Here is a 16046-nt window from a genome sequence, read left to right as displayed (position 1 = left end):
CAAGAACTAGACCCTGTTGAAGATTATCACAGAAGTTGGCCTGCCTGTAGCAGTCTATATGGCCTTCTTACGGACACTTCAGAGATCCTAGTATTATTCTCCTAGGTCCCCAGATTCCGACTACCCTCTTTCCCTTTGGCTAAGTTTCTTCGATCGCAGGCACGATGATTTTAAGTGGTAGATTTCCTGATTCCACTAGTAGTTTGATTTCCTATAGCGGAGCATAGGCTGTTGAGATATTATGGCTTTGCAAGCCAAAGTTACACGCTGACACAACTGGCCTACCATTTCTATCAGTGTTGTCTTCGGGGCATGACCTTCTTTTAAGGGCGTCGGAAACGTCTCCTTCTACTACTGCCGCGTCTGTATTCAATTCTCAAATGATTTGTGAAAGCAGATTCTGAGTTTTCTCGTAGTTGTTGAGATTGATTTGAATCAACCCATTCGCTTGTCCGGTTCAGCCTCCACCTAAATAGTGAATACCTGCCACCATTTTCAATGTGCGAGTCGTCTGAACATCGAAGTCGATGGTAAACAACCAAAAGGCAAGCCGAAACAACAGTGGCTTGATAACCTGGATGGGGATTTAAAAGCCTCGAGGTTGCACCCAGATCAGGCATTCGATAGAGCCAAATGACGAAACCGATCACTACGAGCCGACCCCACTTGTAAACGGGATAACGGCTGAAGAAAAAGAAAAAGTCGTCTACATTTCCTTTTTCGAGGGTCTTCAGTGCAATCTTTGATCAATTGACCTCCTCTATGCACTTTCTGCACCTTTTTGACTTATCGTGTTGGCCCTTGCATGCTTCTGCAAAATAAGCGAAATTAAGGCATCTGGAGCTTATATTTAGGAATACTGGCTTTCTTAATGTGCACATGATTCAACCTAATTTTACTTTTCCCGGGGTAATCAGTTTTAACACTTTGCCCTATATCTCCTGCTTTCTGGCTTTAACCTCAGTGTGTACCCCTAACACCTTTTCCACCTTACCGAAGGAACTATCTACTGGCTCCTTGCTGGATCCATTTGACTCTAGCATGAGATCCTCCTTCGGCTGATGCGGCAATCCCTTAGAAGGACACGTAGGACGCCGTAGGACATATCTTTCTTCTTGAAAATAATTATTATTTTCCGGCAAATCTTTCTCCTCTTTTTGCTACTTATCCATTGTCTAGTTTTCTGAGTTTTAGCTTCTTCCACTGTTTCAGACGAAAGGTTTCGATCGAGAAACTAGTCACTTTCGCGGGTACATTCGCTTCCTCAGCTTCTTTCAGTAAGAAGCTTTTCTTGTCAGGCTGCTGGGACACCGTTTTATCGTCCAACCAATATTGTTTTCTGTGACCTAATAACACAATGGTAATTTTTTTCATCGCGTCTAGCGTATGGGCTGTCCCCGTGCATTAACGAAACACCAACCCCTACCGAGTTTGTGCAACGCGCAATCTTCGAGATTAGTTAAAGGGTTTGATAGCAGATATAAGATTAGATGGATTCCGATAGGGGTATTGACAACAAAACTTAATACACTATGTGACTTCATTTGAACCTAATCTATGAAACTGGAAATATTCCACATAGAAAATGAATTGAAGTATTTCAATCTACTTCGTATCTTATCTTATCCAATGACTATATAAATTGAGGAAATGGGGAAATCGTTACTCAAAACAATCGGGTATTAAGTCCATTGTACTATCCCCTGATGCCCCTATTCGGACCTGCCTCACGCGTTTCTATTGCGTCTCCAATTTCATTCGCTTTTGCTTTCCTAATCAATTTGGTAATGAGTTTAAAAAGCATAGATGTTAGCTCCAATAAAATTCATTGCACGAGTAAGCAAATTTAATATCCTTCTTTCTTTCAGGCCGCCAAAAGATGCACGGTGTCAAGCGTGTTATCATCTTCTGTCTCCTAATCGTTGTACTCCCAGCTACTCTAATAATCGTCCCCCTATACCTGCGCCACAGCGTTTTTGCCGATGTTGTTTTTCCCGTCACAGAATCCGATATCATTGAAGTACGTGATGGCATCTCTAACATTTTCTGTCAACAACATTCGCTTCGCATGAATTCCAGCTTCAACGCGTTTCAACTCAAAACTCGTCCAGAAGTATCGACAAATCATAAACATATCCGATTGAAAAAGTCAATGACACTCCCCGATGATACCTTAGAGTATTGGGGTTTCTACCTGTTGAAAGGGGCACGTGTCGAGCTGAAGGTGTGTTCACGATATGACGGTTCTAGGATTTTGGTTGTGAAAGGAGATAGGAATTTAAGGACATGTGGTTTATTGGAGCATAATCAAAATAAAGTCGGAACACATTTCGCTCAAGGACATGAAAAAGTTGTTGTTACATTTGAAACAGCCGCAGAGCTGGTTGTGTCTGATGAAGGACTGAGCTATGGTTATAAAGAGCGCCAGACACAAAAAGCGGGGCACACAACTTTAGATGAAGAGGACGAAAATCATGGTGGTGAGATTCTAGATGAAGTCAAGAGACCAGCGAAAGTTGCAGGAGATATTCCAACGACCTTGGCTTCTGTTGTAAATGATGAGGGGACTCTACCAACCACATCTGAGAAAGCGATTGTCAATGCTAGTGATAAGACTGAAAAATTGTTGATGTATAATAATTTAGATAAGCAAAACGAGACTGATACACATAATGATGAGATGCGAACGAAACCCCAGCATGAATCAACTGCAACCGAGGATACAACTGGAACACGACACTATCGACATCCGCATACGAGGAAGAAGTCAAAGCGGCACACATCGAAAGGAATCTACGAGCGACATGTTAAGCACAACCAAGATCCATTGCCTGTCCATCGTAAGAGCCATCGCAAACGCGATGCAGTTTACAATAGGAAAATCAGTCATGGTGGAAATGCTTTAAACTTCACAGACCAGGATTCTGGCTCAATTTCCAGCTTCGAGAATAGCCTTTTGACCTGCTATGATGGTCAGATACTTCTCGCACAAGGTTTTCCCCCAAGTCATCAATGCAATAGTGTCCGATTTTTTGAATCTGGGACGCATATGGTGTCGAGACATGATGTTGTCGAGGATGGATATTATTATTATATATTTTATAGTGACAATGATCTGGTACGAAATGATATTCATGCCGTGTTTGATATTTACAAGCCGACATTCGAATACGCCAATCTTACCGATGCAATTGTTTGTTTGAATAGCACAAATTGCACGTTTCCGATTACTCTATCCTCGGAGGAGGTGGTACTTGTTGAGGTTCCTACAAGAGATGGTATTGAACATGAAGAGGATGATGTTACGTATCTGATATCGACATGTCATCCACGAATGGCAATTTATTTAATATTTCCAATATCTGTTTTAATATTAATATTATCGTGTGCTTTTATTTGATGTGAGAAATTATGGTTTGTTATTATTTTTAATATCTTGCGGCGGCTTTAAATTCACGTAGCACCATAAATTTACCCTGACTCAAAGCCATCGTCACGGACATTCAGTGAATTTCTTAATATTTTCTGAACAATTGAAAGGAAGTTGCTACTGAGAGCCGGAAATATCAAAATGTTCTCAATATTAATGATGAAACAGTTAACATTTTAAAGAGCATGAATATAATAGTTGCTAAGTGATAAGATAAAAGTCAAGAGAAATAAGATGATATATAAGAATTTTTTCTGTAAATTCGACCTAGATGTGCAACTAATAATCAAATGTGTTAGTCAATTGCCTCAATAAACCGTTTGTTAATGTGATTTCAAACTGCACATGTTCCATTTTTGATTTGTGAAAACTACATTTGATCAGAAATAACAGTGGCCTAAGTTTCCTTCATATCCTGGGCGGTGCCTAATTTTGAAAACAAAACAGGGGATTTGTCCTAAACATTCAAATGGTAGAACATGGAAGTCCATTCATCTATAAATTTGATTGGTTTTCATGTAAACTTTCCATTTCTCTTTCAAGTCACTTTTAAAAATAACATCCTCTACAACGAGGAAAAGATATCAGATATATCTCGTTACATTAAAATTCCACAATCAAGCAAAAAAATGGTTAAAATTTGTTAAAACAATCCAAGCAATAGATAGTTGGGTGCTTTAGCTATTTTTTAGAGAGTTTTCTCAGCACTCAGCCATTTCTTTAGCAAACAATTGAATTACTAAAGTTACCTGAATACCTAGATCAGAAGTACGAGGCTATTTTTCAGAAGAAAGTATACATATATAAAAATTTTGCTAATAAATACAAAGAAGGAGACCTAAAAATGTAAATTGTTGCGTTGTGAATAAGTAGTGATAATTGAATTTTAACAAGTTAATTATAAAGTAAGTTAGAATAGTGATTTTATGATACAAGTAGGTTTACGAATTGGTCAGCTCAATGAATAAATTAGTCAATCATTGATTATCTTGAAACTAATAAATGAATTAATTCAATGAATATTTTTTACTGATCACCATATCTCCTTTGTAGTGATACATTGCTTCTTCATCGGAGCCTAACCTTCTCAACAGCATCCGCAAGTACTTGCTCCGATCCAATTCTGGATAATAATGTGCCTGGTCAAGCAATTCGAAGTGTATTCATCCAGTTTAACGATCGTTTTCATCGACTTGTTAAGCGGTGCATGTGTGTATGATGGGGGGAGAGGCTATAGTTTCTGAGCACACCATGGTGGCCCATTGTGCTCGAAACCACCATTTACGGAATATCCCCGATTCGTGAACGTATCGCAGAATTTCCATTAGTGGATGTAATGCTACCTGTCGCAATTGGAGAACATCGGTACCGAAGATCTGATGCCTGATGCGTACATAGGAAATGCTCCGTGGATTCCGCTTCCTCATTACAGGAGGGGCACGTATCATCTTGAATAATTCCTATTCTGAACATATGTCCAACTAGTGAATTATGACCTTTCAGAATACCTGCAATACTCTTGCAAGTCCTCCTGTTTTTCGACAGGGTAAAGTTTGTGGTAGCCATGTTCGGTTCTGACAGGAAAAATTTGGTGTGTCTAGTAGCATTTAGGCTCTGCCACTTGTCATTGTCATTTTCGAAGACAGCCTTTGCCAATTCTACTGATACTCCAATTGTTTCTGGTTCTGGTATGGTGGAAATTGAACACTCTTTTGCTAAAACATTCGAGAGTTCATTTCCCTCTACGCCACAGTGACCAGATACCCAGAGTAGTCCCACAGTATTGAATCTAGAGATAGAGTTCAAACGATTTCTGCATTCCTGAACGATTTTCGAGATGATCAAAGGACTACCCAATGTCTTCAAAGCAGCCTGGCTATCACTGCAGATTGTGATGCGCCTGCCTTTCAACCGTTCAACCTCAGGATCGCATATACTTCGGCTTGAAAAACCGTTGCATTTGTCTCAAAGAAAAGCACACTTCTCGTTTTTATTTGAGAGGTAGACTCCGGCTCCAGAGCCCTGTTCTGTTTTTGAGCCATTGGTATAGAAGACTTCCGTATTATAGGACAAACGGTTTCGTTCAGGGTAGAGGCAACTCTTCAGACGCTGCCTCACCTCTGCCCTGGGAGCAGCGTGACCGTGAGTGACATCAGATGGAAAACACTCCTTTATAAATTCAGAAAAACACGCCAAGGGTGCGAATTATATCCAATCGAAACCAATAGTTTGAGCCTGAACTGGCTAAAGCTAAATTAATTGTTTAGGATAAGTGAGGGATCCTAAGTCCACAACCACTTGTTGTTGGACCGGACCAAATGGAGAGCAACTTACTCCCACGTCTCTTTGGTCCGCGGAACCCTCGTTTGGGGCATGGCCCCCAAGCATTACAAAAACGAAACGAAACGGACGAAACCGTTTGTCCTATAATTTTTGTAATGCTTGGGTGCCATGCCCCAAACGAGGGATCCGCGGACCAAAGAGACGTGGGAGTAAGTTGCTCTCCATTTGGTCCGGTCCAACAACAAGTGGTTGTGGACTTAGGATCCCTCACTTATCCTAAACAATTGACTTCCGTATATTCCGCCACGCATTCCTCTGGGACTTCCCAGTTCCCTCTACGTTTCAGGATAACTTCATATCTTTCACCAAACAGATGTATGGGGACCCGAAAATCGGAAGGCATTGTAAGAACTGGATTCAGTACTGCCAGTAACTCTTTTAATGCTCTGTACTCTCCACATTCGTTGTTTTCCCGTAGATTTAATCGAATCAGTCTATGAGCTGCTCTCATTTCAGTGCTTTGAATAAATACGAGTATATCCAAGGGCTGCAAATTGAGTAATGCATTTAAAGCTGCACTGGATGTCGTGTTCATCATCATCATCATCAACGGCGCAACAACCACCGTAACCTATTGGGCCGAATTTTATCCACAACCGGGCGGTCATGGTTTTCGACCTCAGATAGGAGAAATTATCCACGGGCTCAAAGTTGTAGTCTCCTATCTTTATTCTTCTCGTTTGACCAGTGCAATTTGATGTTGGTTCGTTTGTTTTCAGTGCTAACGTTGCCACCATATATTTGGTCTTGCCTTCATTGATGTGCAGCCCAAGATCTCGGCCAATCAGCGCCTGCTCGATCTGGATGAAAGCAGTTTTTACGTATCGGGTCGTTCTTCCTATGATGTCGATATCATCAGCATAGGCCAGTAGATGGGTGGAATTAAAGGAGATCGTACCCCTTCTATTTACCTCACCGTCACGGATCACTTTCTCCGGGGCCAGGGTAAAGAGGACGCATAGGGCATCCCCTTGCCGTAGATCATTGTTGACGTTGAATGGTCTCGAGAGTGATTCTGCTGCTTTTATCTGGCCTCGCACATTGGTCAGGGTCAGCCTTGCCATCAATTTCGTCGGGATACCGAATTCTCTCATGGCCATGTACAGTTTTGCCTTGGCTATGCTATCATAGGCAGCTTTAAAGTCGATGAAAAGATGGTGAAACTGATGTCCATATTCCAACAGTTTTTATATCGCTTGCCGCACAGAGAAAATCTGATTTGTTGCTGATTTTCCTGGAGTGAAGCCTCTTTGGTATGGACCAATGATGTTGTGGTCGCATGGGGCTATCCGTCCTAGCAAGATAGAGGAGAGTATCTTATAGATGCTCAGACTCAGCAACGTGATACCTCTATACTTGCTGCACTGGTGCGGTTGCTCCTTGTATTTTTCGAGTTCACAGACCTGTTGGTTCTCTCCGGCTTCCTTTTTCCGTCTGTGAAGTCGCTTCTCCGCTCGCCGGAGTTCGTAATATATGTCCGCGCGTGCCTGCGTTCTTTGAGAATGCAGCATTCTTCCGTTCCATTGCTAGTTTACATTCATCGTCAAACCAGCCGTTCCGACTCTTTTTGCGGCTGGGGCTAAATATGTTTGTGGCCGTATTTATGATAACGTTCTACAGGTGATTGTGAAGATCATTTGTTGATGCTTCATTTCCAGGATCTCTGTTGACTGCGGTTATTACGGCATCTATTTCCCTCTTATAGGTGTCGCGAAGGGCTGTGTTGTGGATGGCTTCAGTGTTAACTCTCACCTGATTGTCAGAGGGGATTCTAGGTGGTGTTGTTATTCGAGCTCGGAGCACCATGCCAACGAGATAGTGATCCGAGTCTATATTGGCCCTCCTATATGTTCTGACATTTATCAAGGCTGAGAGGTGGCGGCGTTCAATCAACTCGTGGTCAATTTAGTTGAAGGTGGTCCCGTCTGGAGAGGCCCGCGTTTGTTTGTGGACCGCTTTCCGCGCAAACCATGTACTTCCAACGACCATTGCGTGGGACACTGCTAATTAAATAATCGGCAGTCCGTTTTCATTTGTATTTTGATGTAAGCTATGGGAGACAGCGTATCGCCTGAATACGGGCTTTATCCCTTCTTGGTTGTTAAAATCCCCAAGTATGATTTTCATATCATATCTGGGACAATCTCCGAGGGTTCGTTCTACTGCCTCGTAGAAAGTACTCTTCTCCGAATCTGAAGTCTCCTCTGTAGGGGCGTGAACGTTTATGAGGCTTATATTTCTAAATTTTCGCTTATGTTTTCAAAGCCGATAACAGCAGGTTCCATTTTTTGGCTGACTAAAAAAACCTACTCCTAGCACATGGTTTACTGGATGGCCGCTATAATATATGGTGTAGCGGCTTCTTTCCAGGAAACCGGTGCCTGTCCAACGCATCTCTTGTAAAGCTGTTACATCAGCCCAGACACGGAACGCACGTTCCATGAGAAAATGTGCAATGCGTTATTCCGTTGTCGTTGCCGGTTTCGAAGTTGTGTTATCTGTCCAGTCCGATGTTCCTGTTGTGGCTTCGTAACTTGGGTTTTTTCCGTGTAGAGTTGTCAGCCCTACCCAACCCCCAACCTGGAGAACCAGTTGGTATAATTTGTCCCGATTCTAGGCGCGGGAGACGCGCCTTCATCTTTCTCCGTCTGCATCTTTTCGTTAAGAAAGAGCTGCCAGCGATCACCACATGGAGATGGAGATAGGGTTTGGTAGTAAAGCTGTTGGTGTTGGTTCAGCAGGCGTTTTCCAGGTTTTCTGCTCCATCGTGGGTACCAATCCACGTTTCGCCCTGGGGCCTATACTACCCTTTGACCGCCCGATCATTAGATATGGTAATAATCAACGCCAATTTGAGCTTCAAGGGGCACTTAGATTATGCGTCTGTAAGGGCAGTAAAGGCTAGCTCATCCCTAGCAAGGATGATGCCTAATATTGGAGGGCCTAAAATCTTGTCGCTAGCTGCTTATCGTGGGATGCTCAAATGCATCCTGCTATACGCGCAATTGATAACACAGTGAATCAGGGAAGGGTAAGTTCGGCATACCGGCCAATCGTGTTGAGGGTGTGCAGTATACATAGGACAATATCCCGTGATATAGTGTGCGTCATCGAGGGAATAATTCCCTTCGATCTTCTAGCCTATGAGCCACACTGTTTTCACCGGAGAAGAAGGACGAATCCGGTCGAAGTAACTGCAGGCTTTCGGAAAGCCACTAGGAAGGAGCTATACAGGAGATGGCAGCAACGGTGGGATAATTCCGAAAAATGCCGCTGGTCCCGTGTATTGAGAGATCGGTTGAGCGGAAGCGTGGAGAGTTGAATTATGATACCACCTAACACAGTTCCTTATGGGACACATACATAAAGCACTTGCATCGCTTTGGATTGGATGATTCCCCAAACTGCCCCAAATGCACCGCTACACCCGAGGACTCGGAGCATATTATGTTCCATTGTTCGAGATTCGCGATTGAAAGAGGAAGGTTAAACGATGTCCCCAACGCAGTTATCGGACCCAACGATTTCGTAGAGGCCGAAAAGAAATTGAAGTACAATGAACTGGATCAAGCCCGGAAAACGGGATGGACTCGTGACTTAGTTGTGCTAATGTAAACCAAAGGCCTCCTCGCGAAGTGATATTTCACGGTGGTCTCGCGGGAATATGGGTTGAGAAGTGACTGAGAACCGAACACACTGCGACAACCTGGCGCAGCAGCATCTTTTTAAAATGTCCACATCCACCCATAAAAGAATATATCTACATTACTATATGAGGCTCAAGTCCCCATCCCGAGGCAAAGGTCTGTCTGCACAGTCCGTGTTTGTTCTAAGGAAGTTTCTTATTGAAAAAAAACTTCCAGATATTTAAGTTCTTCTAAGAGATGAAGTGTTATTTCTCTCATTTATGGAAGGCAAAGATCGTACGGTTCTCTCCTTTTATTTGGATTTACTGGTTTTATTTGGATTTACTGAAAGCTCGTGCCTGAGACATCAACTATTAATCAAATCAACGGTACGTTGTATATTTCTACAGAATCAGGTCTCAATGCACAGTTAGCATAACTACGTCCTCCTTACGTGCTTGACCGTATACGGACAGCTGTTGCAGGTCATATAGCAGTGAGGTGGTCAATATACTCCACAGAAGTGGCTGTAGCACACGTCCCTGAGGCAGCCTATCGTTGCTTCTGTTAACAAGTGGCATAGTCCCCCCCTTCCACAAGCCCCATCAACATTCACGAGCACCTCACAGCGTACTCGTCTCTCAGAATTGCATACCCTATCTTGGAAAACAAGTAATGGAAAACAGACTCACAGGAATTTCCTTATCGCCTTCTTATGAAAGTGACTATCAATCCATCCCTTCAGACATTTTAGCGAGAGTCCTGGTAAATTAATTTGTCTGAAGTTCTTTGTATTTAAATAGCCATTCTCCACAAGCTTTGGAATAAAGTCTACTTTAACTTCCTGCTAAGAGACAAGCACATAACCCAGCCCCACTTACCAGAAAGACATTTCTTGGAGGATTATTGATGTTTTCCTTTAGTATCGCCAGATAAATGTTATCCATACCGGGTACATTGAAAATCACAAAGGACTCAAAGAATAATATAGCAGCTTTTGCTTTTCCACCGACATCTACGGCTCCCACAATGTTCTAGTTTATCCTATTTATCCTACAACACTTTCTCATTGAAGAGTTTGTAGGAACCACTGATTCCCTCCCTCCCAATCCAACCACTTGTTCTCCTGGATGATGTACTTCTAAGTGAGTCTGCTCTAACTCAATTTTGGAATTTGTGAAAATGTCATCCGATTTTCTAAGACAGTTCAACTTAGTGGACTTATTCCATTTAAGGACAATACACAGCCTTGAAGTCTTGCTTTTGCCTTCCAGTTCCTCATATTACGTTCTAAAAGGGACTCATTTTGAATTTCTTAGGAATCTCTTATATCCACGCCGTGAATTCATGTAGTTTGATGAAGCTCTGAATAAGCAGATGTATATGAAGACCCAAAAAGAGGTGAAACGGTGAAGCTTGTTGCAGGTTAAAATGGCGGCAACACCATCAGGTTAGGGAGGTTAAATCAAGGAAGTAGGGATAGCTGTAGCTCTAAGCACTCACCTACATAAGATCCATCGTACTGTCCCCTGGAACGTTCGTTCAGACGGCTGATTTTAATAATCACTTTTGAATTATTTGAAGGGAAATCCAGGTTTATAACTGAAAGCTTGTTTAATCGAGAGTACCATACCAACCCTTCCTTCACCTCAAGTCTACAATGAAAGCATTTCCAAAAATGGCTACGCTAGAAGTTTACCTCCCTCCAACTCCCCTAATACCACCAGCGAACACTTCCATCACGAAAGATTCCAACCCTTTGAGGCAATTACTAATTAACTCAGTACTTCCTTGATGAAAACAGAGACTAAGTGACACCTCAACCAACCCATAGGCAACATAACCACCCAAAAATAAATTTTCAAAATTTTTTATTTCCCCTCTAATCAATACAAGGAAGAATATTATATGAAAAAGTACATATGTGTGGGATACACAATACTAATCTACGATTTGCTACACAGCGCTTTTATGTAGATAATTTCATAAATCACCACATTAAAATTTAAGCCAACATTCAACGAGGTCCGAAAATAAATATAAAAATATTAAATTACAAAAAATAAACCATTCATTATTACAACTTTATAAATCTAATATATATCAAACATTTAAAAAAAAGGATATTTCCGAATATCTAACTTTACCTATTTAATTTGTTTTTTGCTCTTTTTCTTTTTATAATTGAAAAATCCACGCCAAATACCTATTTTACGTAAACAAATATTATTAAATTTTCTACCACAATTTTCCAAATAAATTTGAAATAACATTTTCATAAAACGTTACTAAGCCAACCGTTTAAATTTTATATGTAAGATCTATGTCTTGCTCTAGTGGATAATTTTTTGTATAATCTAAGATAATACTCAAGCATATATAATATTCTTGTAAAGTAGTAATAGTAGAATAATATGGTTGAAGGTGATATTATTGAAGATAATTATGCTTTTATCATAACATGATTTCATCAAAGTAAAATTTACGACACTTTCTTTAAATTTCTCTTAAAAATCTTTATCATCTATCAAGGACGCATCTTTAATTCTCGATTGATTTTCACTTTTATTCGATTGTTCCTATAAACGCATTTCATGAGCTTTTTATTTTCAACCGCTAAATTCATCATATTCGAAAATTGTTTGCATACTCATTCGGATCAATTTGATTTTCTTTTTCAAGTAAGGATATTTTCTGAGTTAAATTAAATCCGCAACGTTTGCAGGCATCTCTTCAATGCGTGTGTTATAGAAATGTTCAATGTCCAGAAGGGAGCGTCTGTCGTTTTCTGTGACAAAGTTTATAGCAGCACCTTTGCGTCCGAAACGACCACTTCGACCAATTCTGGAAAGAGCAATTGTTTGGTTAGTACTCAAAACAAATATCAAGTCCAGTCGCATTTTTATCAAGGATATAGCTTAGAGGGTCATCTCGTTTGTCAATTGTATCTGGATATATTGTAGAAAATATGAGCAAAGTAATTTTTTGATATTCGGAGTCGTTCGGAAATGACAGTGTTAAACAGGTAAAATGTCAAAATATCGGTTCGAATAACGTTCGAATGACCTCGCTAAAAGGACATTTTGAAAATCTGCTGCCACCATAGCCCAAAATCTTTCCAACGAAATTCTTTGAAATTTTTATAACTTACTCAGAACATATTTCTATGATTCGTAAACAAGGATAATTGCGATTCATTTGAACGTTTTTTTATTCATTAAAGAAGCGGTGAAAAAACACCAAAATTCACAAAAAAGTTTAGCAAGGCGCCAAAAATTTATTTTTCAATATCTTTTAATAATGTTTGCGAACTGTGGTTTATTTGGAGATGGGTGAAGAATCTGTAATTAAATAATGAACTATACTATCGGACTGGAAAAATTATTACGCATGCTCAAGATATTAATGAATATATGGTGAAAAATTCGTATTTTTATCTTCATCTAGTTCTCCACAAAAAAATTCCAAAAAAAGCGAAGAAAACCGGATGACCTTAAATAGTTATAAATATCATTCAACCCTAATAGAAGAACAACGGGAGGCTACTCACCTGTGAATATAATTCTCCCTATTCGAAGGTAAATCATAGTTAATAACCAATGAAACCTGCTGCACGTCAATACCGCGAGCCAACAAGTCCGTTGTAATCAGAACCCGTGACGACCCAGTTCTGAATTGCTTCATAATTAGTTCACGCTCCCTTTGATCCATATCTCCATGCATAGAAGATACAGTGAAATTCTTCAACGTCATCTGCTCCGTGAGCATATCAACCTTCCTTCGAGTATTACAAAAAATCACCGACTGAGTTATCGACAGAGTATCATATAAGTCACAAAGTGTCCCTAACTTCCATTCTTCCTTCTCCACATTCACGTAGAACTGCTTGATTCCTTCCAGAGTTAACTCATCACGTTTCACGAGAATGCGCACAGGATTCCGCATGAAATACTTGCTAACTTCCAGCACGTCTGCAGGCATTGTCGCTGATAGTAAAATAACTTGAACGTCACGTGGAAGCATCATGAATACATCGTGAATTTGATCCTTAAATCCGCGTGACAACATCTCGTCAGCTTCATCGAGAACAAACACGCGAATAGAATTTGTATGAAGGACTTCGCGATTAATCATATCATAGACTCGTCCTGGGGTTCCCACAACCACATGGCAGCCCATATCAAGTTTTCGTACATCCTCTCGAACATTTGTCCCTCCAATGCAAGCATGGCATTGAGCCTTCAGATACTCTCCCAGGGCCAGCACAACCTTTTGAATTTGAGTCGCTAACTCTCGAGTCGGAGCCAAAATCAACGCCTGACATTCACGAATGGACGTATCAATTGCCTGCAGGATGGCTATGGAAAAAGTGGCTGTTTTGCCGGTACCCGACTGTGCTTGGGCTATAACGTCATGACCCTTCACGCATGGCATAATAGCGCGTTGCTGAATTGCCGATGGTTTTTCAAAACCGTATCCATAGATACCGCGTAGCAATTCCTCCTTGAGGCTCATATCATCGAAGTTGTAGTAGACCTCATCCCAGTTTGATTCAATAATGCCGTCTGGAGAAATCATGTCAATTGGCTCCTCATCATCGTAAGGTTCCTTATCCTGGGCAGGACCATTTTTTGATTCACTACAAAAGTAGAAAAAGGCTAGTTACAATCCGAAGCAAATAGAAAATTTGCACCCCTATACATATATATCTACGTATATTTGATAAGTTGATAAGATGCCAATATACATTACTCGAATATAGTCCTCCCTAAACTTCAATGTCCTGTTTTTGGACGAATAGCAGGAATGCTTCCTTAATCTTCACATTTTTCATATTCACATGGAAAGTTGAAAGCTTGGACACCTTTTTCCCTCACTAATAGGAACCAGAAAGGACAAATTTACCTGTAGTCAGAGCGATATGACATCCTTTGCCTTGCTTTCAAGTCGAGCAACACTTTGTTTTAGGACATTTCCCGGCAGCGAGTTGAAGTTTGTTGGGAATCATTAGTATAGGCATCAGCTGCGATTTCATATATGCCTCCTTGTACCTTGTGCGCGTGTCCTGATTGAATTTCAACCGAAATCTAACGTTCCATTCTTTCAAAATTTATGGACCGGATATTTCCTTAGGTGAAGGACGACTATTGAGAAGGCTGCAAATATTTGCTTTCTCCTCATTAACTTTTATATCTACAATAGCAGGGAATAATTATAAAAGTCGATTCTCATTATTTTCATCCTTTAAATCTTTGCAGAGAGTAGGGACCAGTGGCTACGTTTCAACACACTGAGCCAACTTTTTGTCCATAATAGGATGTTTCCATTGATACCCGCCACGATTACCTTTGGCAACCTTTTAACGCGAACAAACAGCAATGTGAGACTTGAAAAATTGAAGGAACTTGCAATGATCCTAGAAATTGGGGGATGATCAAATGATTAACCAAAGTTGACCAACCTCGAAGACAGAGCTACATTTTCCATTGGACTATTCGAAACGATCGACTATACAAGTCCAGCAGAGTCTTCGAAGAGCGATGTTTTAGGCAGCGATCAGTCTGGAGCTGCCTTTACTAAATTCATAAAGGAGCGTAGGAACACTCACCAAAATATAAAAGCCATGATAAGAGGCATCCGTTTGACGTACGGCAAGGCCAAGGACGAAAGAGGGGGAAAGCCGTCGAATGAAAAAGTAAACCAGGCGACTCAACGCCTGTTAAAAATTCATAAGGGGAGAAACCGGGGTAGAGGCTGCACGAAAAGCTGAACGAATCAGCAGGCCAGCAGACCCCGACTAGAAAAAAGGATTCAACTCCCAAAAAGGCGGAGCACATGAGGACTACGACTGAAGCGTCAGCGACCCTGGAGGAAAGTGAAACTGCGGAGAAAGAACGATCGGAGGAAGATAACACCGGAGGTGGTTCATTTCTAAACGAGATGAAGGGTTATATGCTGACATTCTCAGGACAGTGAAGGCAGACCCCGAACTGACCAATTTAGATCTTATGTTGGAGCTCAAAGAATCCAAGAACGTAACTGCGGACAAATTCTTGAGCCAAATCGGAAAGTCTTTAGGACAGGGAGCCGACATAAGGGCTAGCATACTAGAGATCACTATAATCTGCAAAGATATAGATGAAATCACCACGGAGGAGCAGAAACAGTTCTATCTTGTCGCACTACAAGAATCTGCGGTGAAAACGCTGAGGAAAGCCTGCGGGGGGACACAAACTGCCATCATAAGCCTACCAGTAGAAACAGCACTCAAACTGGTAGCAGCAGCAAGAGTGAGAATAGGCTGGGTTATGTGTCATTTTAGGGAGCAGATGGCGTTGAAGCGATGCTTGAGTGCCTTGGCTTCGGTCACATTGCGAAGACCTAGACAGGTCGAAGCAATGCAGGAGATGTGGAGTGGGAGACCATATCAGCAAGAACTGCGGAACTGATCGAAATTGCCTACTGTGCAAAGGGAAGGAGGGTGTGGACCATCGGCACATTGGAGGCAGCAACAGGTGCCCGCAATACAATACAAATCGCATATGAGGGTGATACATATCAACCTCAATCACAGCGAGGTGACGCAGGATCTACTCTCACAAACCATCCGAGAAAATAATATCGATGTGACCATAATTAGTGAGCCA

General features: G+C 41.3%; 2 protein-coding genes across 7 annotated transcripts in view; one reads left to right on the top strand and one right to left on the bottom strand.

Annotated features, from left to right (window-relative positions):
* The window catches only part of LOC119651080, a 42832-nt gene extending 38386 nt beyond the window's left edge, over positions 1-4446 (top strand). For 3 of the 5 annotated variants that reach the window (XM_038054420.1, XM_038054422.1, XM_038054421.1), the window contains one exon: positions 1869-4446. In XM_038054420.1, coding sequence (XP_037910348.1) covers positions 1869-3400 — 1532 coding nt within the window. In that variant the 3' untranslated portion in view covers positions 3401-4446. Of the gene's footprint in view, positions 1-1695; positions 1809-1868 lie in introns of those variants that run through there. The other 2 variants (XM_038054425.1, XM_038054423.1) reach the window with 2 other exon arrangements.
* A 6807-nt stretch (positions 4447-11253) lies between these two features.
* LOC119651081 (eukaryotic initiation factor 4A-like) lies at positions 11254-14403 on the bottom strand. 2 transcript variants are annotated; one of them, XM_038054426.1, is made up of 3 exons: positions 14305-14403; positions 12950-14038; positions 11254-12243 (listed from the first exon to the last, which is right to left on the bottom strand). In XM_038054426.1, exons 1-3 carry the CDS (start codon positions 14325-14327, stop codon positions 12099-12101), a joined length of 1257 nt encoding a protein of 418 aa, XP_037910354.1. In that variant the 5' UTR covers positions 14328-14403; the 3' UTR covers positions 11254-12098. The 2 variants fall into 2 exon arrangements, with proteins under 2 accessions (XP_037910354.1, XP_037910355.1); XM_038054427.1 differs by lacking the exon at positions 14305-14403 and adding an exon at positions 14152-14172.
* Positions 14404-16046: the final 1643 nt, after the last annotated feature.

Source organism: Hermetia illucens, chromosome 3 (assembly GCF_905115235.1).
Source record: "Hermetia illucens chromosome 3, iHerIll2.2.curated.20191125, whole genome shotgun sequence".
In the NCBI taxonomy this organism is placed as follows: domain Eukaryota; kingdom Metazoa; phylum Arthropoda; class Insecta; order Diptera; family Stratiomyidae; genus Hermetia; species Hermetia illucens.
This window is presented reverse-complemented; position numbering and strand designations above follow the sequence as displayed.

What these genes read in the sequence shown, in the direction of transcription:
- LOC119651081 (XM_038054426.1), bottom strand. Translation starts at nt 14,327, where the DNA reads ATGTCATATCGCTCTGACTACAG. An exon ending in TCATATCGCTCTGACTACAG is followed by an intron (nt 14,039 to 14,304) that starts GTAAATTTGTCC and finishes CTACTTTTGTAG; the next exon opens with TGAATCAAAAAATGGTCCTG. An exon ending in AGGGAGAATTATATTCACAG is followed by an intron (nt 12,244 to 12,949) that starts GTGAGTAGCCTC and finishes TGCTCTTTCCAG; the next exon opens with AATTGGTCGAAGTGGTCGTT.